Source organism: Hylaeus volcanicus, unplaced genomic scaffold, assembly GCF_026283585.1.
Source record: "Hylaeus volcanicus isolate JK05 unplaced genomic scaffold, UHH_iyHylVolc1.0_haploid 12221, whole genome shotgun sequence".
Taxonomy (NCBI): domain Eukaryota; kingdom Metazoa; phylum Arthropoda; class Insecta; order Hymenoptera; family Colletidae; genus Hylaeus; species Hylaeus volcanicus.
In genome coordinates this window covers 1,067,006-1,094,755 of record NW_026533163.1, presented here as the reverse complement: position 1 = coordinate 1,094,755, position 27,750 = coordinate 1,067,006, and the positions used below count along the sequence as shown (strand labels likewise).

The following is a 27,750-nucleotide window of genomic DNA, read 5'->3' as shown; positions in this document are numbered from 1 at the left end:
TTGATTCAAAAAACTTATCAGATTTTTTATAGTTCACCACATGTTCTCATATAGCATAGCATTAATAATAGGTTCTTTTACCCTAATAAATTGGTTCACCGCTCAGCGTGCCAATAATAAAGTAACCAACAAAAAAAATGTTTTTAACAAGGTTTTATTAAAATCTATAGAAAATTCATTAGAATAATTAGCAGAGTAACCAAATATTGTTAAGTTAATATCGTTGTTTTTCCAATTTTAAGAAAAGCGTACATTGACAGTAAAAAGAAAATCTGATGTATATGTTTTTGTATGGTACGCAATAAAATAATTAAAAAAATATATATTGTTTCCATTCTATAAAAAATCAATTTTGTACTTTACGCACAATAAAATACGTTATTTTTATGAATGCACTGGCATGAGAGGAAAAAGAAGACAATGCCACTTTTCCGAATCGGGACAGAATAAGCTATGTCTTAGAAGCATGTACTGAGTGCTGCTACCACTGTCGTACCTAAAAAGAAAAAGAACCAGAGTATAGTTTCACCATTTGCATGCTTTGCTGGGACAGAGACATGTATTTTTAAATTTTTTTCAACAAACAGTAGAACATCTGGTGCTATTACTGGTATGCATGAAGTAAAAAATTTTACCTGGGTATCAAGCTGCTCCGAAAGAATTTATTAAGCTAATCTTTAATAGGTAAAAAAAAGTGTCATTTAAATGAGCTGGCCATTTTTTAACGGCTTGTCTGTATATATTGAAAGCCGTTAAAATTTAAAAGTTCTTATCACATTTTAATTGGTGTAAACTTTTAACCTTCTGTGTGTATTAGGAACGCTTCTTCCTCATTCTGTATTGTTTCTTTATGGATCATATTTTACATTAAACAAAAGCATGCTTCACGTGCTATGTGATCATTTATGCCACACTAGTACAATTCACCTCCGCATTTCCTCTCTGTAGTGTATGCATCTTATTTCCTCTTGTTTCTGAATGGCCTGCCTTATATAATTCAATTCATGCGTCAATTGTATAGCTTTTATTTTTATCAATTATGAAGGTAGTCTTTCGACTCAAGTAGGTTATCCTTTAGTTATTTCATTGATCGAATCCCAGACGCTCCATTGTCCACAACATTATATCCAAAGATTGTTATAAAATTTGGATTCTAACTAAGTTCATGTAAAAATTTATAATTGACTAAAGTGTTAGAACTTTTGAAGTGGTTTCTTTTTAATTAGAAAAAAGTCTATCGCGTTTTATAAAAACACATTGTGTTTATGTGTTAACTATTTTCTAAACATACTTATCATGATATATGGTAATACATCTCAACTGTTTAGCGGGTTTAGGAAGTTTCTTTCTGTTATAAAAAGTATTAAAGCCAGCGTCAAAAATGCTTGATGGAACCAGTCGCAACGCCCCATTAGGGCAAGTTTCAACACCGTTTAACGTTCATCAACAACTTAATGATGCTAATTGTTTATTTCCTCAAAATTCATATCAATCCGCTGCTGTAGCTGCCGGAGTTGTTAATCCGTTCACAGGACATATTCCCACAAACCCTCACCATGCGCCTCCTCCTGGTTTACAACAGCAGCACCATCACCATCATCATCAACAAAATGTTAATGGTCCTGTAGGACAAACTCTTTCAAGTCAACAACACAATGCTGCAGCAGCTGCTGCTGCTGTTGCCGCTATGAGACAATCTATTCATAGTGGTCTCTCTCAACTCTCACATGGTTTACCTAATGCATCTCAACGTCTTGCTTCTGCTCTTTTTGCGGGTTCTCCTTTATTAAACGATGATTTAAAGTTTGCTGCGGCAGCAGCTGCGGCAGCTGCTGTCCAATCAACTCGAGCCAAAAAAACACATAGAGCAGAACCAGTACCTCAATCGGGTTTCAAAGGTGTAAGGTAATATTTTGCCTACATTTTAATAATCGTCTTATTTTATTTTATTTTTTCAATTCGACAAAGCTGGAATTCCCGAATGAAGGCTTGGCTTGCGTTTTATGTTACAGAAAATGGGGAACGCAAATCCAAAACGTTTTCTACTCGTAAATTAGGCATGGAGGTAATATGTATAAAAGCACGCATGTTTAAAACGCGCTTTCCTTTGTTTACCTAGGAAGCAAGAGTTCAAGCTATCACTTTTTGCAAACAAAAGCAAGAACAGAGGAGAGAACGTAAAAGGTATTGCTTTCTTTTCAAATATATTAAAAAAAAACGCTTTATTTTTCATTATTTAGAACACGCGAGTTACAGAAACATCAACACTGTAATGCCAACGGTATATCAAACGGAAATTCAATGGACAAGCTAAACCCAGACGGTTCAGTGGTTGGTTCACCCGCACGTATGTTTGAAAATTATCTAAAAGTTTATGAAGTAAAAAATGCTAACTAGGACAACAAGCAGCGGCTGCAGCCGCTGCAGCCGCTGCCATGAGATGCGGGTATCCTACAACTCCTGATTTAGGTATGAATGGATCTAACTTACTTGGTCCACTTTTGAATAGAACTCCATCTAACAATGTGCTTTCTTCGGTATTTAATGAAAACTCTTTAGAACTTATACAAAAAGTTTATGACTTTAGGCGTCTCCAAACCATGGTTCTGAGATCGCTTATGTTCCTATAGTGCCTATAGCAATGAATATGATAGAAAAGTCGGGACTTTTACAGCCTCTAGAATTAAATGAATTACCACCTTGTCAACATTGTAATAAACAGCCTTATCCTTTTTTAATGATAGTTTCAGAAGGCCAAGAACAAAGTTATAGTGGAAGTAGCATTATTAATCTTACACAACAAAGCTCAGTCGATACTGCTTCATCCACAAATAATCATGGTACAAGCGCATCTATTCTTGGAGGACGTTCAACTGAACCGTCTTCCGAAACATCTGGAGTTCATACAACTGTTAGTGGTACTATGACTCAAGGACTTAGTGATAAAGAAGAGCTTGTAGGTCATGCGTATTTAAGTAACAACATGTCCAAATTAACATCCTCTGTTCTTTGAGCCACATGAACAAAAAGTTTTTAAATAACATAATAAAACGCTTTTCTAACCTTTTTTATTTTAGCTCCTTTCTGAACACTATCTTTCTCATAACATATTTGGAGTTGTTCAATTATTTTTTTTTCGTCTTTAAGACTTGAATTATTTGCTTCTTTTATATACCACAATTCATTTGAATTTTCATAATTCAATTCAAAATGCATCCTTTTTTTGTATAGAGAACTCTATATTCCTGAATCCGTTGTTCTCTAAATTCCTAACAGTGAGAATCTTTTTTTTTTTTAAGAAAAAAGTAAATGGTTTTTTTTTTCAAATGTGATATATTTAAAAAAATTTCAAAATTATCGATTGTTCTCTTTATACATTTTTTGTTAACATGATAGTACACAGAAATTAGTAGACGTTCTTTGTAACTTTTTATCCATACGATTTCTCTGTAGCCTTAATAAATTTCTGACTTTAAATTATAGTTTTATTTATTTTGGAAAACGATTGATCGAGCGGAGTCATTGTCGAACTTGTTTCTTTAAAATCTTTAATAAATTTTTTTATCTTTTTAAATTATATCCTACAGTTCTGAATGTTGTCAAGTTTTTTTTTTTTGTCCTTTATCTCTCTTATTTTATTGTGAAGGTAGAACTTTGCAATCTTCAATGCATTCGCCAAAAAGATATACATAAGAGATTATTCTACAATGAAGCAGTCAGTCTCTGAGGATGTTAACACAGAATATAACAATGGGTAGAATCCTTAGTAAAGATGATTTTATTATTAGATGCTGCTTATATTATGAAGTAAAATTACAATATAATTTTTTTTTTTACGCGTTATTTTATTTCCATCAAAAATCGAGTTAAAAATTATAGGAAAAGTAAAGCATCTATCGTGTTTTTTTTTCTGTATTGTGCTACAGCATTTAAGCGAGGTATACGTTCGAAAAAAATTCTGATTCTTTGATTTCGAAATTTTGTAACGGAATTTTAAAAAAATACAGCTCTTTTTTATGTTGTTTTCCAGTTTACTTAATAAACTTTCTTTTTAATTCAAATGTCTATGCATTTAATTAATTGTTTTTTTTTAGCGTTTAAGCTTTTATTATAAACCTTTTAAAAATTAACAACTGATTAAGATGGCTTAAACTTTCATTATATTTTTTTTCAAGGTGTTGGTGAAACAAAAGTTTGGTATTGAAAGAATATTGTTTTTTCATAAATAAAAGGTTACATTAGTGAGTTGAATAGTGAACCATTGTTGTTGATTCAGTGCACAATTTAAATCATGTTTATTGATAGGAATTTTCTTTAACTTGAGGTGTTAAATTTAAGACAAAGTGTTACATAATGAACATTGGTAAAATGAGAAAAGTGGACTTCTTGTTGATTAACGTGACACAGATAAAGCTGAGACTGACCTAAACCAAAATTCTTTTTATTATAAATCATACGTTCCATGTCAACTATATCGCCGATACATGGTATGTTTAAAAAAAAAAACAGGGATGATGCCAACATGATACTGTCAATACTACAGGAAATGTAAACCGAGGGTCTTCTCCAGTTACCTCGGAATCTATACGTGTATTTTTATCCAATATTTCCGATAAAAATATTTTAGAAAATATATTTAAAAGAAGTGTATCATCAATCAATAGTCTTGAAAAAGCCCTTCTAGACGAACGACATCGAACAGAAAAGCTTCTTTATGAAAAACGGTATGATACATTTCCGTTAAAATTATGATTAGAAGATTAGTATCAACAAGTGTTTTACTATTTATAAGCACTTTTCGTTTTCAGTCATCTAGAAATTTTACTTGCGAAAAATCATAGAAGAAGAAAAACACACCAACTACGTCAAGGCGCTGTTCGCGTGGCTCAAAAAGGTTTCTTTTATAACGCACATAAACTCTGAACTCATAATATATTATTTTAAATTTTAGTCGTTAATGCTACAGAGTACTACGCAACGTCTCTCAGTAATGCTGCTGCAACCTCATTGGACAACTTAACTCAGTCAAATGCATGGGTAGGTTGTTACGACTGCCAAACATATACAGTATCATTTTTTTTTTAAATAAATAATTTCAAATGAAAAAGAGTATAATATCAGGCTGGGAGAAATCTTCAGACGAGAGTAGACACGATATCAACAATGTAGGTTAAACAGGCATTAAGCGTTACCATTTGTATAACTTTTGTTTTGATAAAGGAGAAAAAATTAGTGAATTCCAACACAGAAATTCAAAAAGACCCTATCGTTGATATTAAGCAGAATTTCATAAAACCTAGCCATGGTTATGGTATTTCAAACAAACCATATACTGAAGTTCAGATAAATTGTTCAACCGGGACTTCACCAATAGAAATTATTGAAAAATTGGATCGAGAGAGGCCACACCTGAAACATATCAATGAATCCGAAACGTCGCAAAATAAAGCGATTGTAATCATGGATGTCACATTCAAGTTAGAATCCCCAGAATACAAACGTAAGAAACATATTACTAATAAAATTACACAGTTACCACTTTGTTTTTATTACTGAAAGTATAAACAACAAAAAACATGTTTTTAATATTAATCAGAAGAAATAAAACCTTTAAAAATTCATGCTGTTGAAACAATACAAGATTCAATAGAAGAATGGGCGAAAACAAGCCCAATAACTTTTGATCAAAAAAAAAAATTGATTGCACGTTTGGAGCTTGAAGAAGAAAACGCTACGACGTTTCCCGCTTGTATTACAATAACGGATAGTGACCTTTTCTAATTCTTAAATAATGTTGACTTCAAAGAAATTATAGTTGTTTTTAATAATTATTTTGAAACTGTATTCCGTTGTATTTATTTTTCCCTTGTAACTCATCCCATATGATGATCTTTACTCAAGCCTTATATCCTTCATAAAAAAAAATTGTTATTAGCCAAATCGTTAAACGAAAGTGACATAGGTATACCTTTTTTGTGATACGTTGTTCAACTGTTCAAATTTATGTGGATTTACTACATGTTTTGTGCTCCTTGCTTTTTCATTTTTGCGTTTGCTCGCTCCTAAACTGTTCTGTTGATTTTTCTATAAAAAAAAAGTCCAAGCCAAAAAAAAAATTATTTACTTGATTCATATTGGTCTCTATGAAAGCTGTCTTTTTATTCAGAATATTTCCTTTTCTTATCATATGTGGGTTTGGTAAAAAAACTACTGGGGGTAAAAGCTCTGGAATTTGAATTAAAGGTGAAGGAGAATAAGAGCGAGTTTGAGCAAAGCGTGAAGGAATCTACAGTAGCGTTTGTATACAAAATAAACAAAAAGTAGTACCTTCTTCATGGAGTTGTGTATGTCTGACATATATAAAATTTATTCGTCCATTATTCAAGACTTCACAAACCTGGAATATTATGATGAGAATCTGTATCTCGATAAAGTGGAAGTTTGATACTAGGGTCTAGAAAAATTAACTTAAGAAAAGTAGGTTTTACTTATAAGACTTGTTTTGAAGGCTTACGAGAATACATTGATGTTTCTGACCGTCGATTTAATTTATCGTATTCTTGAAATATATTTTCCACTATATTATGAATCCGTAAGCGAATGCTAGATAACAAAGATGCCACTTCTTGATGATCCAATCGCATTCCTTTAAAGCAATCATGATAATATTCAATAGAAACAAGACCAATTCACTAACTTTTTGACGGCATTAGTTTGATAAAAATTTGAACATCTTTTGCTTGGCTCAATCGTGCATTAAAAAATATTAAGCCGTAAAAAAGAAGTCGAATCACTACACAACCAGGATACTTCATACACTTATATAACAGCCGCAATCTTTTTCTCTCCTTTGTATGAAATCTCGATTTGAGTAACTCTTGTGAGCAATTGTTTAGGTACAGAAATTTATTATAGTAAGTTAGGTCGGGGGTGTAAAAGATTAACAAATTGTAGTAAAAATTATAAATATAACGACTATTTTAATTTTGCAACCAAAATTTTTTTTTATTTGTTAAAAGTCTTTTTGTGAAGAAAAAATTAGTATCTTTCATTTCTATTTTGTGATTAATGATACATAGTAATGTTACGTTGTCTCACAACTATGAACATGTTCGTTAAATGAAAAAAGTTACTTTTTTCTATTAAACCATGTTTAAAGACAATTTAAAATTTTTTAGGTTTTAACGTAATTGGTTTGGTGTTTTAAAAAAAATAAATTCCTTATTTGCTAAGCTTAGCACAAGTGTTTTGCACCCTTAAAACGGCTTTTAGCATACTAAAAAACAGTTGACAATAATATAAAACTATAAAAACTAATAAGATAATTCGAGATATATTTTATGTTTGGCAAATAAATTATACCAGTAAATAATATGGGGCATACGTGAATCACATTAGACTTTACTTTTAAAGAAAAATGTTATATAAACAATTGGTACCATGTAATAATTTATTGTTTATACACAATAAATCCTTCACTTTAAAACAAGAATTCTGTGACAAGGATTTTTCTTGAAATTAAAACTTAAAAAAATAAAACAGTTGCAGAATTCTCTAGGTCACCAAAAGTTAGTAAATTATATGTAAATTTAATGGGGAAGAACACCAGAATTGACGATAGTTACCGTCTTTTGCGGTGCTCCGCTTAAAGACCCGACTGATTCTATTTTCGTGATACCGAGTTCATCATAGTTTAATACCTGAAGTTACAATAGCGGGTGTGGGTAAAAATAACTAACGACGAATTCTATTACCCGTCCAAAAACGACATGGGCACCATCTAACCATGGAGTGGGAACGGTAGTGATAAAGAATTGAGACCCATTCGAATCAGGACCTGTCATACAAACATAGAAGCACGATTGATAACATTAAAGATATTATATAGGTAAGAAAATTACCAGAGTTAGCCATAGATAAAACACCGGGCTCTTCATGTTTATACAAAAAGTTTTCGTCTTTAAATTTTTTCCCGTAAATGCTGATTGAGCCAACACCAGTTCCATGCGTAATGTCGCCCCCTTGAATCATAAAATTTGGAATGATGCGGTGGAAAACGCTGTTTGTATATGAAAGGGTTTTGTTCGTTGTTTTGTCTTTATGGGTTCCTGAGCATAAAGCAACAAAATTGGCTACTGTTAGGGGAACGTCTTCTCCAAAAAGACCCATAATAATACGAATCGGTTCCTTATCTTCGACTTTGACATCAAAAAAGGCCTGAAAATAACGTTTTACCATTAAAATTAAAGAAGAAACTCACTTTTTGAGTTATTTTAGCGTCTCGTAAAGAAAGATGCTTTTCGCTTGACTTCGCCGATATCAGATTTATTGAAAACAAGAAAAAACAGAGAATTTGGAATAAAATTTTCGTCATATTATTATTAAAGAAACAGGTTGTTTTTTATCAGTACTGTTAATGAAACAATTAAACCACACAATTACACGAAAACACATGTAAAAAACATCACAGGTTTTGAGATAACAGACAATCTTTTTTTTTACTAGTCGAAACAGAACTTTTTACGTTTTCGTATTTGATTATTTAATTGCTTCTCTTTGTTCACATAAGCAAAAATTTTGCATTTTACATTAATAAAAAATACGAAATGAACTTTATCTAATTGTTAAAATAAAATGATTATTTATGTTTTTCATTACACAATTAAAAGCAAATTTTTTTTTTACATTAAATTGTTCAACAATAAATGAGTTATCGGGTTCATCAAGTAATTAATTAAAGAAAAAAAAATTACCGGAGCCAAAAACTATTAAGGTTGTGTCAAAAGAGTTAAGCGAGTCGCATAAATGTAGTAATAATTTTTTTTCTCTTAATAAACGTGAATCAATTTCCTAATTGAATGACATTTAATAAAATTTAATTGCATAACGAACACATTTTTTTTTTCTATAGCCAATATTTTAATTTGTTTATAATTTGTTAACACTAACATCATTTTGAAAATTGCATGGGCGAAAATTGGAGTAAATATATTAAAACGTTTAATTGCATATTCTGAATTGTGTAAACATATTTTTGGTCCGCATATATGCTTGTTGCTACAAACGGTTATAACTATGTAACATATTACTGTAAACTAAACTAAAAGAAACGTCGCATTTTTTTATGAGACAAAATTAAACATGGAGAACAATTCGGTATCCTTAACACATGCTTTAATTAAAAATATATCTTAACTGGTAATCCCATTGTTTGTTTTTTTTAAAGTAAATTGGATAATCCAAATATGCCGATCGTCACTATATATAAGAAACTTAAATACTAAGTCTATTCCCCTTTGGTGTAACATGATTGGTGAAGATGCTTTTTTATCTTATCATTGACTTCCTACTTGACACGGTATAGTTTTGTACTACACCATATCCTTTCTTTATAATATACTAAAAAAAGGCTTCTGCGAAAATCACGATTGGTTAATTATTAATAAACATTTTGAAAAAACGATATAATCTTATATTTACGAAAAAATGGCTTTACTAATTACTCAAGCATAATGACTCAGTCCCTTCCTTTTAATCTAAACTTTGTCCTCATAACTCTTAAAAAACACCTACAAACATGAGTTTTCACCTGTAACATAGAAAAGAACTGGTGAAGTAGGTCTTCTCCAAGTAGAATAATTAAAAATTTTAAGCTTATAAGTTAAACTATTATTGTTAAAAGAAATTTCGTTAACAATTCAGACTTATTCTACAGTAAAACATATTTGGATAACAGTTTAAATTCGTCTCTTGGCAAAACATATTCGGGTAACGATTCAGATAAATTTTGTGGTACGACGAATTCGGGTAACAATTGAGATAAATTTTTTTAGCAAAACATACTCGGGTAACAATTTATACAAATTTTTTGGTAAAACGAATTCGGGTAATAATTAAGATGAATTTTTTTGGTAAAGCATATTCGGGTAACAAGTAAGATGAATTTTTTTGGTAAAACAAATTTGAGTAACAATTTATACAAATTTTTTTGGTAAAACGAATTCGGGTAACAATTAAGATGAATTTTTTTGGTAAAACAACTTCGAGTAACAATTTAGACATTTTTTTGGTAAAACGCCTTCGGGTAACAATTAAGATGAATTTTTTTGGCAAAACATATTCGGGTAACAATTAAGATGAATTTTTTTGGTAAAACAAATTTGAGTAACAATTTATACAAATTTTTTGGTAAAACGACTTCGGGTAACAATTAAGATGAATTTTTTTGGCAAAACATATTCGGGTAACAGTTAAAATGAATATTTTTGGTAAAACAAATTTAAGTAACAATTTATACAAATTTTTTGGTAAGACGAATTCGGCTAATAATTTAGACAAGTTTTTTGGTAGAACACCCTGTTATAACAATTATGTTTTTTTCTAATAGGTATCTATATGCAAGAATTTAAATTAATTCCTGGTTAAAAGATGTTTTAGTATCAAATACAAAATTAGTTTGTTAAGAGTCCAAACTAAAATAACTAAGATTAAAGCTCCATTACGAATGTTTACAAATAAATTAAGAAAAAGAAATTTGAATTTTTTTTGAATCCGTTTTGAAAAAAAAAAAGCTTTAAAGGTTTTGTAAAATCCAATTTCTGAATGACTTTGGGAGAAATTTGAGAAAAAGGGGGTAAATTTATGTAAGAAATTTAACGTTAGTAAGATTTGTTTATATGATGCAACCTCATTAAATTTGGCATTGGTGCACTTTTGAAACTCAAGCTTCCCAGAACAGTATAATTCAAAATTTTGATGGCTAAAGTATTAGTTTTAATGTTTTATGGTGTTTCTTTTAATGATCGAGGTCAATTATGTGAAAATGTTGTCTCACGACATAGTATAGTTTGCGTAGATGTCAGCCAAAAAACAGATGGTGTTTTGTCTATTGTTTTAGCACTATTGATGATCCACTAAAGAGCTTAGAATGTTTTTCCAACGTTGAACTACCTAAAACAATTGATTTATTCATTAAAAAAGATTAATTGGATGAGGTTGGTTCAATTTACACAATGCCAATAAAAGTGAGCGTAAATTACATACCATGGAGGCTGATGGTCTTTTTCTAGGATCCATCTGTAGGCAAGATGCAATGAGCTCTTGACATTGAAATGGAACGTGGGAGTAAATTTGAGGTATGAATGTCTCTGAAGTAAGAGCTATGGAGAGCCTAAGGAATATTCTTGACGAAAGTGCTTCTTCACCTGTTATATGCTGATAAAAATGAACAGGATTTTTTTTTGAAAAAAAATGATGGGAACAATTTTCCTTACTTTTAAAGGATTGGGGCCACATAAAATTTCTTGAAAGACGCAGCCAGCCGACCAAATGTCCAGCTTTGACGTTATTGGTTGTTCAGCAAACATATTCTAAACGAAAAATTTTGAAAAATATTTTTATAATCTTTGTAAAAATTCAAGCTTGTAACTCAACTGTTACCCACTGAGGTATATCGGGTAATTCTATAGTGTCTGTATCCAAAGCGGTTCTATATAGGAATTCTGGAGCTGCGTACAACCATGAAGCTACACCCCCAGAACTATAAGTCTAACGATAACATTGACAAGTTGCGAAACGCACCATCATCGATACACTCAACTTCGTCAGTTGATGATTCTCGAGCATATGTGAAACCACAAAGACGAATAGACATATCTTCAGAATTTACCTATTGTGCAGTGTCACAAAAATTTAAAATAAGGATAGATTAATTTTTCTTTCACGTACTAAAATATTTTCAGGCGAAATGTTTCGATGAACTACAATTTTTTTCCCTGTTCTAGAGTCCGGAGTATGTAAATACTCAAGGACAGAAGCCAGTTGAAAGCACATAGTCACTCGTTGACGTAAGGTGAATTGGTTATTCTTGGATAATTGAATCTTTGTACGTTAAAAAAACGGTGTAGTTGCACAAAAAACTAAATAACGCATACTGTGCGATAGTCGATTCCTTCAAATCGGTCCATTACGAGCCAAACTTGTTCTGGTGATACACGAATGCCTCCCAGGAATTTTAAAAGATATGGGTGATCGCAATGTCTTAAAATATCCCATTCGTGTAAAAATTTATAAAGAAGATCTATTTGACTGGTTTCAGGGTCTAAAGATAAAAGGACATATAAGATGATTTCTTATGTTGTCAAAATTGATTTTTCTAACCTTTAATTTTTGGTACTTGTAATGCGACAATCTGACTTTCAAAAACACCAAGACATATCTACCAAAGAATAACGAATTTTACACATTGCATCTTTAAATAATTTCTTTAATAACGTAATAAGATATTTTTGTAAAATAAGAAATAGAACAATGCAGTAGCGTTCACGTGTTAATTAGAATTTCTACAGTAAGAAGCAATGTACTATTTTAACATATTGTTGATTGACAATTGCAACTATATTTTACATGGAATGAATTGTTTTGAATTGACTACGATTGAACGTATTTAGATGATCGAGAACCAACATACCATTGCAACAGGAGTATCCTGAATAACTGCGTAAGGAAATCTACTTTCTTTTAAAACCAATTGAATGGGAACAGCTTCTAACGTTTTTGACAGTAATTTAACATTGTCAAGGGGTATGCTTTCCTTTGCGAATTTGTCCAAAAAAAATTGGCAGATGGATGTTGATACAATTGGTTGAATGAAAGATCTGTCTTTTTTTCTATTTGGAACAATTTCTTTGCCAGTTTCAAAAAAAAAATTACTATTTATTAATGGAGGAATGCTAGAGGTAAAAGGATTTGTTTTATTGATACTATTTGGTGTAGTATTTATTTGTGGACTTTTTAACTGTAATTCACCCGTTTCCAAAAACCTTTGTAAAGGCGTTTTTTTTCCACGGAGACCCGCTACCGGATGAAACGATTGATTTTGATCGGTATACATCCACGTGTCACTTGGTAGTGTTGTGCAAGTCATCGATTCACTGCTACTGAAAGAATTCAAGGGCTTTTTCACTTGTTGAATGGCGTTAAGAGCGTATTTTGCATATTCTGATGCGTCGTGAACGTATGTTTTTGTCTTCAATGTTGTTACCGCGACGTCGAGCTGTTCTAAAAGGTCAGCTACCTCTGGCATTTTTAATTCCTTAGCTTCTTCCACAACCTGTTTGACGTTCAGTAAAAAATTGTTTATTCTCTCGTCCCGCGACAAAAAACTCGTCTTTGGAGGCAATTTATCGTGCGGACTCAGCATGCTGCCATAAATGCAAATAGTGGAAGGAATTTGATGATCTAACCCAGTCCCCTGTGATGTTCCTAGTCGGAATTCTTCCTCTCTATCCCTGGTTAATATGTCATTTGAAAATGGCGACGGTGCGTAAGAGAAATTAACTGTGTGGTCTTCTGGCGTTTCTTTGAACGTTACCAAAGTCCCCTGTGTTGATGATGGAGATTTTTTTAAAGATTTCCCTTCAGTGCCGTTAGAAAACTTCTTATAATCGTTCAGCTTCTCATCATACCATGATACATTATTTTCATGTGAAATAACGTCATCACTATCAACCCACTGATCATGTTGAGGACTAGTTTGTTGACGATTAATTAACAAGGACTGTCTTGTCATTGATAACGACGAAGGAGTTAAAACAGGTACTGTTCTGTTTATGTTGTCTAAATTTGTTTCAAAAACTAGCGGATTTTCTTTTTTATTTTGAGTACTATGATTATTGAATTCCTCGCCAGCGTTATTTTGCTTTTTTAAACACGCACGCTGTAGTTGTTGCGGGGAACTGGAAGGCGTTGTCATCGCTTTTTCACTTTGGAAATGATTCCACGTTAAATCAGCTGCCCTTGAAGTGTCATTCAACTTGTCTTGTTTTCTAATATGTGTAGGGGAGTTTCGAGTACAGTTATTGTTAGGTGAACAAGCTATATAAGGCAAAAGTTTTTTAGGAGTTGTGTTTTTTGGAGAAAAACTATTTTCATTAATAGAGCCAACTTCTGCGAATGCTGGATTTTTGCACAATAGGCAATCATCTTCAACACTAGTTTTTAGTGGAATGGAATCTACGGTTTGTATTAGATTTTTATTAGTTGATTTTTTCTTTAATATAGGTGATCGAGTCGCGTTAAAAGAATTCGACTTTGGAAGTAGTTTTGTTAACGAACCATTAAAAGATTCTTTATTTTTGTTGGAGATTGTGGGTTGACCACTGCTTTGCGTCATTGTAGAACTAGAAAAAGTCGTTGGATACGAGTTTGTACAATTACGTAAAGGAGGTGCTGTCTTTTTAGAATGCGAACCGCGTATGCCGTCTGAATCTATACTTCGGTTTACGGTTTTCCTGTCATTACTATAATCGTTTTTAAGATCTTTGTGCATATCCTTTGTATCAGTGTCAAATTTTGCGATTCCCTGTGGCTTTGTCGAAGTTGTTAAATCCGTATAGTTATCATTACACACATTCAAAGTTTTTTTACATGTAGACGCATTATCATGCTTTTGCAAAGAAGTGGTTGAGCAATGCCTTTTTATAGAGTCTTGGTCCAACCCAACGTGTACAGAGACAACGGAGTTCACATTATCAATATTTCCATTATTTTTTATTTTACTAGAATTATTTAAAGAAACTTTTGAATTTGCTTGAAAATATGTCGAGTTTGATTTTTTACTTTCGTTGAAACAAATAATTGTACTAGTACTAGAGACATTTCCTTTGGTGAGTTCATGTGACTCGTGGGCGGGACTCATTCTTTTGCTATTAATTTTATTTGTACTATTACTTACACACATTGCATTTTTGGTACGCTGTGCTTTATTGGGACTTGCATTCTTGCTTCCTTGAGAAAAGGGATGCACAGCCATTGTTTTTTTTATTCCAGTACTTGAATCAGTTAATTTTATAATGTCAGAAGGTTTCGATGTGTTCAAAGTATGTCGTTTCGGAACACTATGAACTTTTTTGTTAACATCTGGGATCTTTATCGTCGAAGAACTATGTTTGTAAAATATGTGCTCAGCTTTTGTGCGACTGCTTTTGGAGTCATTGTTACGGTGTTTCAATTGAGATTTCATCTCTGGAGATCGTTTTAACATTCTATTATTTGAATGTGAAACATTATCAGTTGGTTTTAGCTTCGGTGTCGCTGCAAAAGTTGTTTTCTGTATCAAATCCATTTTATCATTTAAGAAAACTTGTAATCCAGGATCAATGGTAGGCATTAAAGTTTTGGTGACATCACAGCTTTTTGAAGGGGACTTTGGAAGAGTAAAATCTGTTTTTAGTGTAGTTTGATCTAATCCGGAGGAATCACGACATAAAGTGATGTTTTTCTCTTTTTCTGTTAGTTTTTTGCTTGAAAGCAAATAATGTAAGGAATCAGCGTTCGGATTTATAAGTTCCGTAAAATGAGTTTGATCTTGTTTTGGATTTTTGTTAGAGACTCTAAACCCATTATGCAACAGGGGTTTGTCTTCTATTACATCATAATTCTCTTGAGGTTGGTTTGTAGTTCCTTGATCGTTTATTTTATTGTAAAGCACATCATAAAATTTAGGCTTATTCTTTTCATTGGAGGCAAAGCCTTGCGAGGGATTAGTTTCGTGAAGCAAACTGTACTGAGTAGTGGGAATAGAGACTGTCTCATAAGCAATTTTTCGTGGAATGTTGTTATAATGCGTCTCATTTTTATTTGATCGACTAGGGCTATGAAAAATAGACGCTTCCCTTCTTTCAAATTTTAATGATTCATCCGATGAGAAAAACTGGACTACATTTTCTTCTAAAGAAGATAAATTATAATCCAATTTGCTTTGATTCGTATTTGAATTATTAATACTATTTGTGAAATTTTCATTCACAGACATATAAGGCTGTTTTGGTTGATTTCGACAATGAAGAGGAGCTGGTGGTGTGTATGCATTATATTCGGAATTTTGTTGGTTACAATTTGCATAATACTCATTATAAGAGGCTTGAGTATCTTGATTTTCACCTTTTGTGTCATAGAATTTGTTTGAAATTTGAGTTTGTTGACTCTCTGGTTTTCTGTTTTTCAAGCAAGACTTTCTTACTTCGCTGGTACAGTTGGAGTTTATGCTAGACAAATTTGAAGCTCGAGATGTTTTTCCATATGGATATTTGGAATAAACACGAAGCTTATTGGAGTTCGATTTTAATCCTTTATAACTTTTTTCGCTATGAGTCACCCCGCTAATGTTTTGTTCGGATGGACCGAAAGCTTTAATAACCTTTGTTTTCGTTACGTCTACTAAAACACGAGCAAAAGTAGCAATATTTTCGAAAACTCCTGGTGACGTAACATTTTCTTTATCTGTATTAAATGCTTGAGAAGCTTGTTCACATTCGACATCCATATTGTCCTCACACGAACTTTTTTGAGGATTAAAGTGGAACACATGCGTTGGTTTTTCAATTATAGTTACTTTTTTACCATTATTTTGCTTAATAAGATTTTCATGCATTTGCGATTGTTCATCACGTTTCACGACTGGTCTAGATCTGGGATTGGCTTCAAATACACTCGAGTACTCCTTCACAGGATACACACCACTATTTCCTAAATATTCTCTTTGCATAGGCGAATGGATTTTATAAAGAATACTCTCTCGTTCTAACGGACTTAAACATTTATAGTCTATATTGTTCACTATCCCCTTGTTATGGTATTGTGTTTCCATTTGAACGGGGGTCTGATTGATATGCTTTAAATACGACTCTACCCCATCGTTGTCATAAGGAGCTCTATTCAAATAAGTGGAGTAACTTGGGTTTTCCTCAGCATAATGGCTTTCATTTATACTTGGTACCCTGGTTTTAGAAAAATTTATTCCATTAACTGCAGCATTGTTTTTGTTTGGCTCTGCAACATAGACGGAAGTGTTATTCTTAGTAGAGCGCACTGGATATCGTAATACTTTCACATTGTCATAAGTACTATTGGAGTCATTTGTTAAAAGTTGTCGATTTTGTCTCACTGGCGTTTCATATGTTGCGAAATTTCCATGTTGTGATAGATTGTCTGTTAGGTTGGTTTTACTTTCACATGTAAAGGGAGCATGGGACGGTACAGAAAGTTTTTCGTCTTTCACTGTAACAATGTTGTTAAAATTTTGACAAGTAGTTCCCATATCTTTTTGTTGCGCCAATAAATCCTTATACGCTTGTATAGGATCAATTTCACAGGGATAGGGTATTTTCAAACGACGAGTATTACCAAATTCTTCTCTTACTGATCGTATATTTTGTCTTACGCAATACTCTGTTTCACAAGCAATCGTATTATATGGCATTGGATTCATTGACCTATCCCGAGAGTATATTAAAGGCAACATTCTCGGAACTTTCGGTTTTGGAACAAGTTGAGCAAATCTTTACAATTATAAATGTTATAATAATCCCTTTTAAAAAATAAATTTTTTGGTCATTGATAAATTAAAATATAAAAGTTTTTGTATACTCATATATAAATTTTAATGTAAAATTATAATTCATAATTTTTTTACGTTACACTTTAATAAACTCATATATATATATATATATGTCAATGCTACCAACAATGTTACAACTTTTCTTTTGTGGATTTTGAACGTTTTAATAGGTAAATTGTATTAAGCTTTTTAGCGACATTTAGATGTGTTATATCAATACAAAAGAAAAGTAAAATTTTGACCACATAGTCAAACATACTTGTTTATAGATATATTTTTTTTGTAAGTCTTAACTTTTTAACTTTATTTCGAAACATATATATAAACAAATTTAAGAATAAAAATAAATATGTTAACGGGCTTTTAAAAACAAGATAGTACATAGTGTTTGTTGAGGAACCTTACCAAGTAACTCACAACATTTTTTCTATGCAATGCGTAAAAAAGTCAAATTACGCCATGAGATAATTATTTATTAAATGCTAGACAAAAAACAAACAAACAATAGCACTTTGTTAAGGTAAAAAAGTCGAAGAATTTAATATACCTTAATGGGAAGAAATACGCTTTAAAATGACCTTCACAAAAAAAACATTTTTTAAATTATAAAGCACATTTTATAATAAGTTTATTCACCATTGCCTTGTACATTATACTGTAAAGAGTTATTTAACTTATGTAACCAAATTTTAGCCATTGTTCATATTTTATAATGCAAACCCAATCAATAATTCATCACTAACACTGCAAAACATTGAAACATGACTTTTTCTCAAATTCCGTTTGTTCAATGTGACAGATGCATTGAGCATTTCTAAAAAACAGAAATGTTTCGCATAATTTAGTATATAAACTAATATGAAAAACTGATATTTTTAATTATCAATTAGAATTATTTTTTTTTCAATTTTATTTTTTTTTAATACAAAAAGTATCTTTTGCAGATTATTTTGTACTTTATAAAATTACTCGCGTTCCTAAACAAAATGTTTAAAAAAAAGTGTTATAGTTAATACATTTAGTGTTAAATAAACATCAAATTTTTGGACCAATTTAACCACGTGAATAATTGATTCGGTTGTATCCAACGGAATGTATTGATGTCTTATAAAAGAAAACTGAATGTAATTATTTTTTACTCATCATAATGATTTTACTTAATGAATTAGCAAAAGCATGCAGTCGGTTTTACTACTTTAATTGAAAGTGAAACATTATATAAATAGATGGTTATTACGACATCGTCTTTTAACAAGTTGCATGCAAGAACGAAAATATACGTCGTGTGAAAAGGAGTCAATGTACTGTACTACATTACAAATTTCACGTTTTGTGAAAAAATATCAAATTCGTTCCACAATCATAAACTTGTACGAATATAAAAATTTATCATCAAACCCTTTTACATTTCTTTAAGCAAATCAACTTATTGACATTTCAACTTGTGGCAAAACAATGCCTACATTGCTGAAGAAATTTTTTCATCAATTCACAATTAATTGTTTTATTTAAAAGTCATTAGTATATAGAAAAACGTTATGTAACCATACAAATAAGAAACATTTCACAAGTTTTTACCAATGAAAAACGTCAACAATAGACTCATTGTAAAATTTGAATTCTCAATAAGAGAATTTATTGTAATGTGGTCATTTGCAAACATGAAACAATCAATTGAGAAACATTCAATTTAGCATCCGAAAAAAGTGCGATGAACAGAAGAATTATTTTTTCTTGCTGAAGGTAGGTTTGTAAGATTATGCTCAGCTGACTTTGTGTTTTCTGTCTTAGGTGTATTATACGATTGACCACAAAAAGGTGACAACTTGTGAGTGGGGGCACACTGGCCAATCTGTGACATACTAAAGGGATTTTTCCAACACGATGTAGCTTGAGAAAGGAACCCAGAATTACCAATTTTAGAATTTTTTAAATACTTGAAATCTCTTAAACCATTTTGACCGGAAAGAATAACAGCTGGGATTGCTTCATCATCTTTTAAAAAGGGAATGGAACCATTTTCAACCATATATGGTAATTGTTGCTGATCTTCAGCTGATAAGTTTTTATTAAGAAGTTTTAGTAGTGAATTATACTGTGCTGCCGGAACTTGTACAGTCTGTCTTGGTACATGTTCAGAAACACCAGCTTGAATAAGAGACGTTTTCACAGGTTTAGGGACGCGAATATCTACATGAACGATTTCAGGTTCATACCGTACAACTGGAACCGAAACAGTTTTGTTGGATACACTAACTAAAGGTTGCATTGTTTTGGCGACAACAACTGGAACTTCTGTATCTTTATACTGTTTTACAATATTAGTTTTCTCAACATTGTATACTTTTGGAACCTCAATGCGTTCGCCAGGTACACGAACAATTTTTTCAATGGTCTTGTATTCAATTTTAGGAACCTTCTTAATAACTTCTTTTGGAATTTCCTTTACTTGTTTAACTACAACTTCACGCACTTTATTTTGAACAACTGGAACTTCTACCGGGTTATCGACGTAAACAATTTGAGGTACTTCAACAATCTTATCTTGATATTCAATTTCATATACAGGAACTCTTTTCTGTACATTAACAACCGACACTTTTGGTATATTTACTTCAACTTCCTCCACAGTTGGAACCTGAGATTAATAAGCATAAATAATATTAAAAAAAAGCTTGACTAAAAAAATTTAAAAAGATACCTCAACGTAGCGAACGTAGTCATTTGCATTGGTGGGGTTGATAATTTCTTCTGAAACAACAACAGAGGAAACTAATCGTCGACTCTTCTCAATTCTTTGAGATCTCAAATCATCTTGAGAAACTTGTTTGTCCAACGTAGGTGTCTTGGTAGTTGAAACCGTAGACTGTTTTTTTCCAAATAAATTAAACATTAAAGCAGATATAAAGAAAAAAACTATAATTTTTAATGTTTTTAAATTATACTAATATTGCAATGAAATACACAAAAGAAGGAAAACGAAAATTTAGCAAATATGCTTTTTTACTTATAAGCTTTAAAACGAAATACTTTAAAATTGAAATGTTATTGGTCTACTAAATATTTTAGAAAAAATCCACCTAAAGTTGCTTAAAAACGAGGTTGAATAATCAAGACAGCCTTATTTATTTTCATGTATAAAACATGATAAAAATTAATTCATTTCCCAAACGTATGTTGCCTTTATCAAGTAATTGCTACAGTGCATGACGTGAAAATAAAACCACATTCAACTAAAAATGTGAGATACGTAAATTCAACGTACTTTATATTCGCTTTTTAAAGCTTTGCTTTTTTATTAGTTGACTGATTTAGTGAAAACACTTTTTATAGCTTTTTTTTAAAGAGTGACCTAGTACCGAAACTAGTGCAAACCTACCATTATTATCAACATGCAAAGCTTTTTTCCAGAGCTGCGCCTTAGACTAATTACCCAACAACACCCACACTAGAACGAAGCTTGTCGTGTAAAAAAAGACTGAATTCAAAAATTAATGATGTAATAGAGCTTTAAGATCTTAAAAGAAATTGCATCGTGCTATTAAGTTATTTTTTTTTGTGTTCATAAAACTCATTGTTACTAAGCTACCTTTTTTTTTGGTTAATTGCAATGCGTATTTGTTTTGGTGGGAAAATACATTTTATGTTGTCTTCAATCAAAAAAGAAATTTTTTTTTAAAGATATAACGATGTCTTTTAATGTTGTGGAGTGGTAAAATGATAAGTTGATTTTTTTTTTTTTAGTTTGTAATGCCACAAATGAAGAAATTGACTGAGTACGCAATCGAACGTTATAAGTTAAACTGCCATAAATTTCAATTACATCAATAGCTTTGAATTAATACTGTTTTTGCTTGATTGATACTATTACACATTTTGATTGTTTGAAAGATAAAGCAGCTTAAGACGTCTTTTTTAAAGTTTTTGTTTCAACAAAAAGATATAACGCCGCTTTTGTGGCGCTCTAAAGAATTAAGTTTAATAGAAATTGGAGATTTCATTTAACTTTGCAACAAAGACTATGTGGAGCGCGTATTAAAATTAAGAAATGAAATTTACATCCTAAATGACGTATTGTTGTCTGAGAATAGATGAAGAGGATCATCAATAATCGCTTTTTGTCACGGTGGGTGCAGTATATCTAGCTGTGTCTAAAGGTTAATGCTGATTTTCTATATTCAGCATAATGCTTCCAGTAGCACAAAATCCCTAAAAAACATAATTTTTATACATTTTTTTTACATCTTTTCTACCACTAGGTTTTCATTTTAATTACAGTTTTTCTTTTCAGTTTTATACAACATATTTTTTTTCTAAATATAATACCATCGGTAACTCTGAAATCTAAAAAAAAAATTTTTGATAGTTTTGCTGCATTTCATACAATTTCTTCAATTTTTAATAAATTCTTGTTTGTATACGTTTCTATCTTCGAATATACTCCTATTTTTCTTAATTATATAAAAGATTTAGAATTCCAATTTGTGTTACTCTGATCTAGACTACACTAGCGAAGGGAGGTATGGGATCTCATTTAGGATATTGTTGTGGGGGTTCTCTTGACAATAACATTGAGGAAGACCCTGCTTCTGCTCAGTTAAAAATTAATTTAAAAACGGGTGAAGCTCAGTCAAATTATAGTAACGTTAATGTACTGATTCGTTAATAAACACTAAACGCCTCATTGTCGTAATATTTTAGTTGCAGTCAAATGAATCCCAGAACTTATTTTATAATGGACTTCACGTTAATTTGATTTTACAGGTAAAAAATGTCTAAATGTTTTTTAAGTCTACCCTGCACATCTCAATTCCTATTCGTTTGTAGAGCGAGAAAATTTTAGAATGTCAAATACAATTGGATCGCAATCACATCTTTCTTTTGTTAACGAATAACGTAAGCTATAACTGAAACTCTTTTTATTTAATACTGTCTTAAAAATTAAATTTATGCTTTTCCTTTAATAACTTCTAGTAAATTGACTAATGCAACTTTTTTTTTAACTAGAAAAAAGCTCGTATCATTCATATGACGGATATCAAAGAAATTTTGAGTACATGTAAAGATTTAGAGCGAATTGAAAAAGAAGCAGGAATCCAAGATTACGACATGTATGTTATTTTCTTTATGTTTTACAATGTTGCACGAACATTTTCAGATGCGCCGCTATCCATTTGGAAACAACTAATAGTTGTATACCACTGTTTTTTAAATCAAAAGAAGAAAAAAACATTTTTGTTACCCTTACCGAAAAAATTCTTGCTAAATATAAAACAAAAGAATGAAACTTTGTTTTTTGTAAAATGTTTTCATTGCTCTACTATTTTTTAGTAGAAGATCCCTAAGTCTTTGTCTACTTTTACACAGGATTCCAAGGAGCTAAAAAGCACTATTGTGTGGAACAATAAGGTGTTAGTGTAATCTTCAATACACAATTTTATTTAAATTTCTTAATAAAAAAAAAAATGAAAACCTCTATATGGAAAGCTAATATTTTTTAATTTGAAACGTTGAACAAACAATTTCATTGTTAGGAACGATTAGATAAAAACCTCAAAACAAAATTGAAATTCTTCAGTAATAATTAAGCTTTTGGTTTTGCTTCTCTAAAAGTTTTGATAACTGAGGAACCGATAGACATTGCTTCCGCTGGAAGATTATCAATTGTATTTTTTAAAACCTCTCGTGTAGCTGACGTTGCAATAGGTAGCGAAAAATTTGAAATTGTGTTAATGACATCACCGATTGAAGTGCTAGGTAGCTGCATGTTTTCTCGATTCTCCGTTGGTAAAGCTAATTGCAATACTGCGCGACCAGTGTCCGCTAGATCACGAACAACGCTCTCGGATAAAAGAACCGGGCTTAAAAGAAGTGATGAGTTACTTTCGGATAACGGGGCAAACAAGACACTAGCTACACTTTGACCCCTATTCTGAGCCTCTAAAAATGTTGACTCTGCTGCACTTGTAAGCTTTTTAAGTCCATCGGCCGCAAAACCTGAATGAGTCTTGTTTAAAACTGTATTGACAATGTCAAGAAAACGTTCATCAGCTTTTTCAAGTATCAAACTTCCGCCTTCAATAAAACCTTTTAAAAGAAACGCATCTGCAGAAAAAAGTCCAAGTATGCTAAGAAAAGACGCATAGATTAAAGCTTTCATAGTAGTTACTATATGTACTTCAAAATAAAATATAATGTATAAATATTTAAATCAATGTTGTAACGATACCGTAAGGTAGTACTGATATATAAAGTTTAAGAAAAAATTGAAAGTGAGTTATAAAAAATTATAAAATCTATAAAAGAAAGTTAAGTGTTTTCTTTTTATGTGCGGAGCACGTTTAATAACGTCGCTCGAAAAGAGTCCGAGTTATTCACACTTGTCGAAGAACACATAAGCAGAAGCAGTCTGACCCAAACAGACTATATTAATATTTTTTAATTAATATATTGACTTCAAGATGGAAAGGGGGAAACGAAAAAATGATAAAAAGACTTCGGTTGAAGAAAAGAAAAGCAAATGCAATGTCTGGAGTCAAGATTTGTTTAAAAATGGGGACGTTAGAGTTACTTTTGATACAAAGCATAATCAAAATTTTGTAGATTATTATTCTAAACTCAATGTAGTACCGCAAAGTAAATATTTTCAGTTACTCGTGCATTTTAAAAATTGATAACGCACATGTTTTACAGATGAATGGGAATCGTTTTACTCCAAATTGAAAGAGCCGCTGCCTACCACATTCCGTGTTGTTGACGGCACTATCCACACAGTCAGTATTATACAATGGTTTCTTCATTTTACGATGTTTCTTCCGTTAGGCTTATATTTTGGAAATTATAGAGAAAACCCAAAAAGAGTAAGCTAACTTCAGCACATGGCTTAGCACATATTGTTTTTTCTAAGATGTCCCGGTGTAGTTAAACGAATCCAGAGTTTTCCGGGTTATGTGTTTCAAGTTAATGTATCTCGATCCGAGTTGAGGTCTACAAATTCTTTACGGTATATCGAATTGCTGAAAATTGTTTCATGTTTTGAATTATGTTGAACTATTTTATTCAATTTTTTAAAGGACATTTCATCAATTTTTAGTTCATCAATCGGAAATCGGAACTATATTTCGCCAGGAGCTTGTCAGTATGGTGCCCGTACTATTCATGCCTGTGTTTGTACGCTAGAAGTTCAACAATATGTAAAAAAGACACTTATGAACGAATATATTTTAGAAAAATTCCATTATACTGGACATGTGTGCAGCTCCGGGATCTAAAACTGCACAACTTTTAGAAGCACTACAAAGAGAAGGAGGCGGATTAATTATCGCGAATGATAGTTGCTCAAAAAGAGGCCACATGTTTGTGCATTACATAGCACATTAATCTAACTTTCTTACACGGTTTATTTTCAGGTTGATTCATCGGTTAAGGCGCTTGGATACATCCTCATTGTTTGTAACAAATCACGAAGCCTCTGTTTTTCCGACTACTTACAAACTTGACGCGTTAGGAAACAAGAAAAAAATTACTTTTTCCTCTGTTCTATGTGATGTACCTTGTTCTGGAGACGGGACCCTTAGAAAATCTCCTATGATGTGGAGACAATTTGACACACACAGAGGTCTTTCTCTCCACAGGATGCAGATATGTATTTTGCGTCGGTAAACATACAGCTTGTTGAAATAAAGTTAATGTAAGAAATAACTTTGTAGCGCTTTAGAGTTATGCGAAATTGGGGGTACAGTAGTTTACAGTACCTGTAGTTTTAATCCAATAGAAAATGAGGCGGTCGTTAATAGTGTTCTGGTATAAGTTAATACGAAAAAAAAGTATTTCGTTCATTGAATGTAACGCTACAGGAATTAGCGATGGGAACCATTTCCCTTAATCGTTCAATAGAGCGTTTAGATAGTATACCATGCAAATCGGGATTATTGAAATGTGAGAATTTTTCGAAACAATATAGTAGGATTTGATATTTATTTGTAGGGGAAGTGTTCTATAAAAATAATTGGTATGAAAGATTTGAAGATGTACCAGAAGACATTCGATCCAAAGGGTTTATTCTAGAAACGATGTTTCCCGATTATCGTTTAGATCGTAGCGACCTGAAAAATTGCATTCGTTTTTTTCCTCATTTATTCAATACAGGTAAACACTGCATTTAATACAAAAAAAATATAACACACTATCGTAGGCGGTTTTTTTGTTGCGGTGTTTCATAAATTGGACAAACTACGATGGAAACAGAAAGAACCTAAAGGCCAACTTAATAGTAGGACAAATGATTCGAAATCCACAGAAACACACGAACAAGGCTTAGAGGAAAAAAATAAACAGGAAAAAGATAAAAAAAACGTTTTACTATTATCTGAAATGGATGGTAATTATACATCAAAATCGGAAAACTTTTGATTTTTTTTTACAGTGTTTAGGGGACTAGATAGTGAATCTAACAAAGATTTAATCAATAAGGAAAAGCTCCAGACTCAAGCAGACTTTTTGTCATTTGAACAGTATTTTAATAACGATGACAACTGTGAAAAAAAGAATGAGTTTTGGAAATCATTGGGAGTAAGATATGGTTTTGCTAGCCCACCTTTTGACGTATGGAGACGTCTGTTAGTGAGAACTTTATCACAAGAGTCTCCCCGTAAGGTATTTTTACAATTCTATGTTTTCTGGAAATTTTTTTTTTTTTTTTTAGGTTTGGTTGACAACAAAAGAAGGTGCTGATCTAATTCATGCCGTCTCCCATTCTCCATTAAAAGTATAACGTTCTTTTTTTTAAGCTTGTATCTATAAGTATTTTAAGATTCTTTCAGCTGGATGCCAATTATTTGACGGAAAGCACTCCCAGAATTTTCGTATAACAAGTTCAGGTGCTAGGATTTTAGCAAATGAAGAATGGAATACCGTCCAAAACGAAGCCCATTTGAGTAAAATAATCTAATTTAACGTGAACCACTATGCGTTTCTGAACAGAGTCTCCCTTTGTGGCTAATGTGACCGCTGATTTATTATTGTTTTTATTAAAAGAAATTCCAACAAATGATTTAGTCGACGTAGATAATGAAAGATGCGCTGACTTTAAATTTCGTCATAAAATAGAGTCGTTTGAACTTGTTCAAGGACACGAGTCTGTTTCACACATTCCGTTAGATAATCCGTGTCTTTTGGTATTAGAAATTTCTATAATTTCCAAAAAAATTTATGTGCGTTTCATATTATATATAATATACATACAAATAAACAAGTTGCAAATCATTTTTCCTTGGTTAGATTCCCGCTTGGAGGGGAAAGACAAATATCCAGTTATTAATCGATTCAAGCACTCGTTCCGCCCTTTTCACATTACTGTGTCACCAACTAGCAAAGTCTAGTGCTGATTGTTAATTTTATTGTAAAACAGCAAGAATAAAAAGTCTATATAAAACATATGTTTTTATTATGTCTTTCGTATTCACTAATTTTATCTATCGCTATAAATATTTTTAGTTGTGTTTCTTTGTATGATAATATAAAGTAAACCTATAGTTAATTTTGTGAAAAATGATAGTAAACCTCTTTTGTAATCTTACTTCAATAATTGTTTTAGTCTTATATAAATTGAGAACATAAATAAAATTTTCAACACTTCATTTAAAAATACTTAGAGTACAATTATTCGTTAAGTAACACCGTTTTTATATAAAACATCATTTTATCTATTTTTAAAAACATCGAACAAACGCTAAAAAATTTTGTAAAATTTTTTCAATTCTTACACTACTTTGTAATATTTACAAATTATGTAATAAAAAGTATTTGATGTAGAAAGCTGATTTTTTCTTTGTTATGTGAATAAAAGGAATTTAAATCTTTTTTTAGTAGTAATTTGTTTTATTGAAAAAAAAGCAGCTAATCCATTTTTTTTTCAGAAAATTGTTTTATAATATATGCACTTTTACGAGTAAGGTTGTTTCAGTAAGATACCAAACAACGCTTTAAACAACATCTCTACTACGTATTTGTACTGGATGCCTATGTAAAAGAATGTGTGATATTATTATAACAAGAATAAGGTCATCGTTATCACAGGTTAAATATTTTTTGGGGTGCATATTGGCTTGTGCTTGTAAAAATAAAACTTGTTGGTTGTAAACGGACACGTTCAATTCAACAGGTAAAGTAGATTAACGATAACAATTATAGTATTATTGTGTGCATACGCTTCATATTAACAAAGTACAATGTATACTATTTTAAGTGGAACATGTTGTATACAGCTATTGACAAATAAAGTTTATTTTCATTCAGTAATAATACGTAATTTCCCTGAATTTGTTCACCGAACAATAACGCCTTATTCTATA

The 27,750-nt window shown here is 31.5% G+C and overlaps 7 protein-coding genes across 17 annotated transcripts; 3 read left to right on the top strand and 4 right to left on the bottom strand.

Annotated features, from left to right (window-relative positions):
- The first annotated feature begins 564 nt into the window (after window positions 1–564).
- LOC128883467 (uncharacterized) lies at window positions 565–4,029 on the top strand. Of its 5 annotated transcripts, XM_054135845.1 has the most exons (10): window positions 565–684; window positions 818–1,045; window positions 1,102–1,167; window positions 1,227–1,905; window positions 1,969–2,065; window positions 2,120–2,184; window positions 2,241–2,347; window positions 2,398–2,537; window positions 2,588–2,956; window positions 3,651–4,029. In XM_054135845.1, the coding sequence occupies exons 4-10, from the start codon at window positions 1,382–1,384 to the stop codon at window positions 3,756–3,758; spliced, it is 1,410 nt and encodes a 469-aa protein (XP_053991820.1). In that variant the 5' UTR covers window positions 565–684; window positions 818–1,045; window positions 1,102–1,167; window positions 1,227–1,381; the 3' UTR covers window positions 3,759–4,029. The 5 variants fall into 5 exon arrangements, with proteins under 5 accessions (XP_053991820.1, XP_053991819.1, XP_053991823.1 ...); XM_054135844.1 differs by having other exon boundaries at window positions 1,102–1,905; XM_054135848.1 differs by having other exon boundaries at window positions 818–1,905; window positions 2,588–2,911; window positions 2,961–4,029.
- Window positions 4,030–4,426: 397 nt separating this feature from the next.
- Window positions 4,427–6,124, top strand: LOC128883243 (uncharacterized). Of its 2 annotated transcripts, none has more exons than XM_054135406.1 (7): window positions 4,427–4,487; window positions 4,544–4,724; window positions 4,809–4,894; window positions 4,952–5,037; window positions 5,109–5,165; window positions 5,221–5,500; window positions 5,597–6,124. In XM_054135406.1, exons 1-7 carry the CDS (start codon window positions 4,463–4,465, stop codon window positions 5,779–5,781), a joined length of 900 nt encoding a protein of 299 aa, XP_053991381.1. In that variant the 5' UTR covers window positions 4,427–4,462; the 3' UTR covers window positions 5,782–6,124. The 2 variants fall into 2 exon arrangements, with proteins under 2 accessions (XP_053991381.1, XP_053991382.1); XM_054135407.1 differs by having other exon boundaries at window positions 5,560–5,741.
- On the bottom strand, window positions 5,772–6,963 carry LOC128883245 (uncharacterized). 3 transcript variants are annotated; one of them, XR_008458796.1, is made up of 7 exons: window positions 6,698–6,963; window positions 6,515–6,646; window positions 6,398–6,467; window positions 6,328–6,350; window positions 6,125–6,286; window positions 5,969–6,072; window positions 5,772–5,910 (listed from the first exon to the last, which is right to left on the bottom strand). XR_008458796.1 is itself a non-coding variant. In XM_054135409.1 (7 exons), the coding sequence occupies exons 1-7, from the start codon at window positions 6,813–6,815 to the stop codon at window positions 5,904–5,906; spliced, it is 603 nt and encodes a 200-aa protein (XP_053991384.1). In that variant the 5' UTR covers window positions 6,816–6,963; the 3' UTR covers window positions 5,772–5,903. The 3 variants fall into 3 exon arrangements, 2 of the variants coding, with proteins under 2 accessions (XP_053991384.1, XP_053991383.1); XM_054135409.1 differs by having other exon boundaries at window positions 6,398–6,454; XM_054135408.1 differs by lacking the exon at window positions 5,772–5,910 and having other exon boundaries at window positions 5,944–6,072; window positions 6,398–6,454.
- Window positions 6,964–7,414: 451 nt separating this feature from the next.
- LOC128883220 (uncharacterized) lies at window positions 7,415–8,425 on the bottom strand. The gene is made up of 4 exons (XM_054135338.1): window positions 8,261–8,425; window positions 7,902–8,217; window positions 7,755–7,837; window positions 7,415–7,700 (listed from the first exon to the last, which is right to left on the bottom strand). The coding sequence occupies exons 1-4, from the start codon at window positions 8,372–8,374 to the stop codon at window positions 7,590–7,592; spliced, it is 624 nt and encodes a 207-aa protein (XP_053991313.1). The 5' UTR covers window positions 8,375–8,425; the 3' UTR covers window positions 7,415–7,589.
- Window positions 8,426–8,715: 290 nt separating this feature from the next.
- Window positions 8,716–17,302, bottom strand: LOC128883549 (uncharacterized). The gene is made up of 9 exons (XM_054136046.1): window positions 12,470–17,302; window positions 12,160–12,217; window positions 11,934–12,100; window positions 11,728–11,880; window positions 11,581–11,668; window positions 11,434–11,525; window positions 11,274–11,369; window positions 11,044–11,214; window positions 8,716–10,950 (listed from the first exon to the last, which is right to left on the bottom strand). The coding sequence occupies exons 1-9, from the start codon at window positions 17,300–17,302 to the stop codon at window positions 10,900–10,902; spliced, it is 5,709 nt and encodes a 1,902-aa protein (XP_053992021.1). The 3' UTR covers window positions 8,716–10,899.
- Window positions 17,303–18,866: 1,564 nt separating this feature from the next.
- Window positions 18,867–20,506, bottom strand: LOC128883497 (uncharacterized). Its single transcript, XM_054135915.1, has 2 exons — window positions 20,100–20,506; window positions 18,867–20,036 (listed from the first exon to the last, which is right to left on the bottom strand). The coding sequence occupies exons 1-2, from the start codon at window positions 20,289–20,291 to the stop codon at window positions 19,089–19,091; spliced, it is 1,140 nt and encodes a 379-aa protein (XP_053991890.1). The 5' UTR covers window positions 20,292–20,506; the 3' UTR covers window positions 18,867–19,088.
- A 3,287-nt stretch (window positions 20,507–23,793) lies between these two features.
- LOC128883496 (RNA cytosine-C(5)-methyltransferase NSUN2-like) lies at window positions 23,794–27,037 on the top strand. Of its 4 annotated transcripts, XM_054135911.1 has the most exons (16): window positions 23,794–24,034; window positions 24,092–24,171; window positions 24,221–24,258; window positions 24,306–24,401; window positions 24,472–24,568; window positions 24,626–24,753; window positions 24,808–25,056; window positions 25,108–25,201; window positions 25,255–25,336; window positions 25,385–25,546; window positions 25,593–25,778; window positions 25,824–26,053; window positions 26,103–26,165; window positions 26,211–26,334; window positions 26,381–26,610; window positions 26,678–27,037. In XM_054135911.1, the coding sequence occupies exons 1-16, from the start codon at window positions 23,860–23,862 to the stop codon at window positions 26,789–26,791; spliced, it is 2,148 nt and encodes a 715-aa protein (XP_053991886.1). In that variant the 5' UTR covers window positions 23,794–23,859; the 3' UTR covers window positions 26,792–27,037. The 4 variants fall into 4 exon arrangements, 3 of the variants coding, with proteins under 3 accessions (XP_053991886.1, XP_053991887.1, XP_053991888.1); XR_008459004.1 differs by lacking the exon at window positions 26,678–27,037 and having other exon boundaries at window positions 23,834–24,034; window positions 26,221–26,334; window positions 26,381–26,542; XM_054135912.1 differs by lacking the exons at window positions 26,381–26,610; window positions 26,678–27,037 and having other exon boundaries at window positions 23,834–24,034; window positions 25,824–26,048.
- Window positions 27,038–27,750: the final 713 nt, after the last annotated feature.

What these genes read in the sequence shown, in the direction of transcription:
- LOC128883467 (XM_054135845.1), top strand. Translation starts at nt 1,382, where the DNA reads ATGCTTGATGGAACCAGTCGCAACGCCCCATTAGGGCAAGTTTCAACA. An exon ending in AGTGGTTGGTTCACCCGCAC is followed by an intron (nt 2,348 to 2,397) that starts GTATGTTTGAAA and finishes AATGCTAACTAG; the next exon opens with GACAACAAGCAGCGGCTGCA. An exon ending in TTAGTGATAAAGAAGAGCTT is followed by an intron (nt 2,957 to 3,650) that starts GTAGGTCATGCG and finishes TTGTGAAGGTAG; the next exon opens with AACTTTGCAATCTTCAATGC.
- LOC128883243 (XM_054135406.1), top strand. Translation starts at nt 4,463, where the DNA reads ATGTCAACTATATCGCCGATACATG. An exon ending in AAGCTTCTTTATGAAAAACG is followed by an intron (nt 4,725 to 4,808) that starts GTATGATACATT and finishes TTTCGTTTTCAG; the next exon opens with TCATCTAGAAATTTTACTTG. An exon ending in AGAATCCCCAGAATACAAAC is followed by an intron (nt 5,501 to 5,596) that starts GTAAGAAACATA and finishes AATATTAATCAG; the next exon opens with AAGAAATAAAACCTTTAAAA.
- LOC128883245 (XM_054135408.1), bottom strand. Translation starts at nt 6,815, where the DNA reads ATGAAGTATCCTGGTTGTGTAGTGATTCGACTTCTTTTTTACGGCTTA. An exon ending in CAAACTAATGCCGTCAAAAA is followed by an intron (nt 6,647 to 6,697) that starts GTTAGTGAATTG and finishes ATTGCTTTAAAG; the next exon opens with GAATGCGATTGGATCATCAA. An exon ending in AGAAACATCAATGTATTCTC is followed by an intron (nt 6,455 to 6,514) that starts GTAAGCCTTCAA and finishes TAATTTTTCTAG; the next exon opens with ACCCTAGTATCAAACTTCCA.
- LOC128883220 (XM_054135338.1), bottom strand. Translation starts at nt 8,374, where the DNA reads ATGACGAAAATTTTATTCCAAATTCTCTGTTTTTTCTTGTTTTCAATA. An exon ending in ACGCTAAAATAACTCAAAAA is followed by an intron (nt 8,218 to 8,260) that starts GTGAGTTTCTTC and finishes CGTTATTTTCAG; the next exon opens with GCCTTTTTTGATGTCAAAGT. An exon ending in CCCATGTCGTTTTTGGACGG is followed by an intron (nt 7,701 to 7,754) that starts GTAATAGAATTC and finishes TTGTAACTTCAG; the next exon opens with GTATTAAACTATGATGAACT.
- LOC128883549 (XM_054136046.1), bottom strand. Translation starts at nt 17,302, where the DNA reads ATGTTGCCTTTAATATACTCTCGGGATAGGTCAATGAATCCAATGCCA. An exon ending in ATATACCTCAGTGGGTAACA is followed by an intron (nt 11,370 to 11,433) that starts GTTGAGTTACAA and finishes TTTTTCGTTTAG; the next exon opens with AATATGTTTGCTGAACAACC. An exon ending in AAAGACCATCAGCCTCCATG is followed by an intron (nt 10,951 to 11,043) that starts GTATGTAATTTA and finishes CAATTGTTTTAG; the next exon opens with GTAGTTCAACGTTGGAAAAA.
- LOC128883497 (XM_054135915.1), bottom strand. Translation starts at nt 20,291, where the DNA reads ATGTTTAATTTATTTGGAAAAAAACAGTCTACGGTTTCAACTACCAAG. An exon ending in ACTACGTTCGCTACGTTGAG is followed by an intron (nt 20,037 to 20,099) that starts GTATCTTTTTAA and finishes TATTAATCTCAG; the next exon opens with GTTCCAACTGTGGAGGAAGT.
- LOC128883496 (XM_054135911.1), top strand. Translation starts at nt 23,860, where the DNA reads ATGGAAAGGGGGAAACGAAAAAATGATAAAAAGACTTCGGTTGAAGAA. An exon ending in TGCTCAAAAAGAGGCCACAT is followed by an intron (nt 24,754 to 24,807) that starts GTTTGTGCATTA and finishes GTTTATTTTCAG; the next exon opens with GTTGATTCATCGGTTAAGGC. An exon ending in ACTATTATCTGAAATGGATG is followed by an intron (nt 25,779 to 25,823) that starts GTAATTATACAT and finishes TTTTTTTTACAG; the next exon opens with TGTTTAGGGGACTAGATAGT.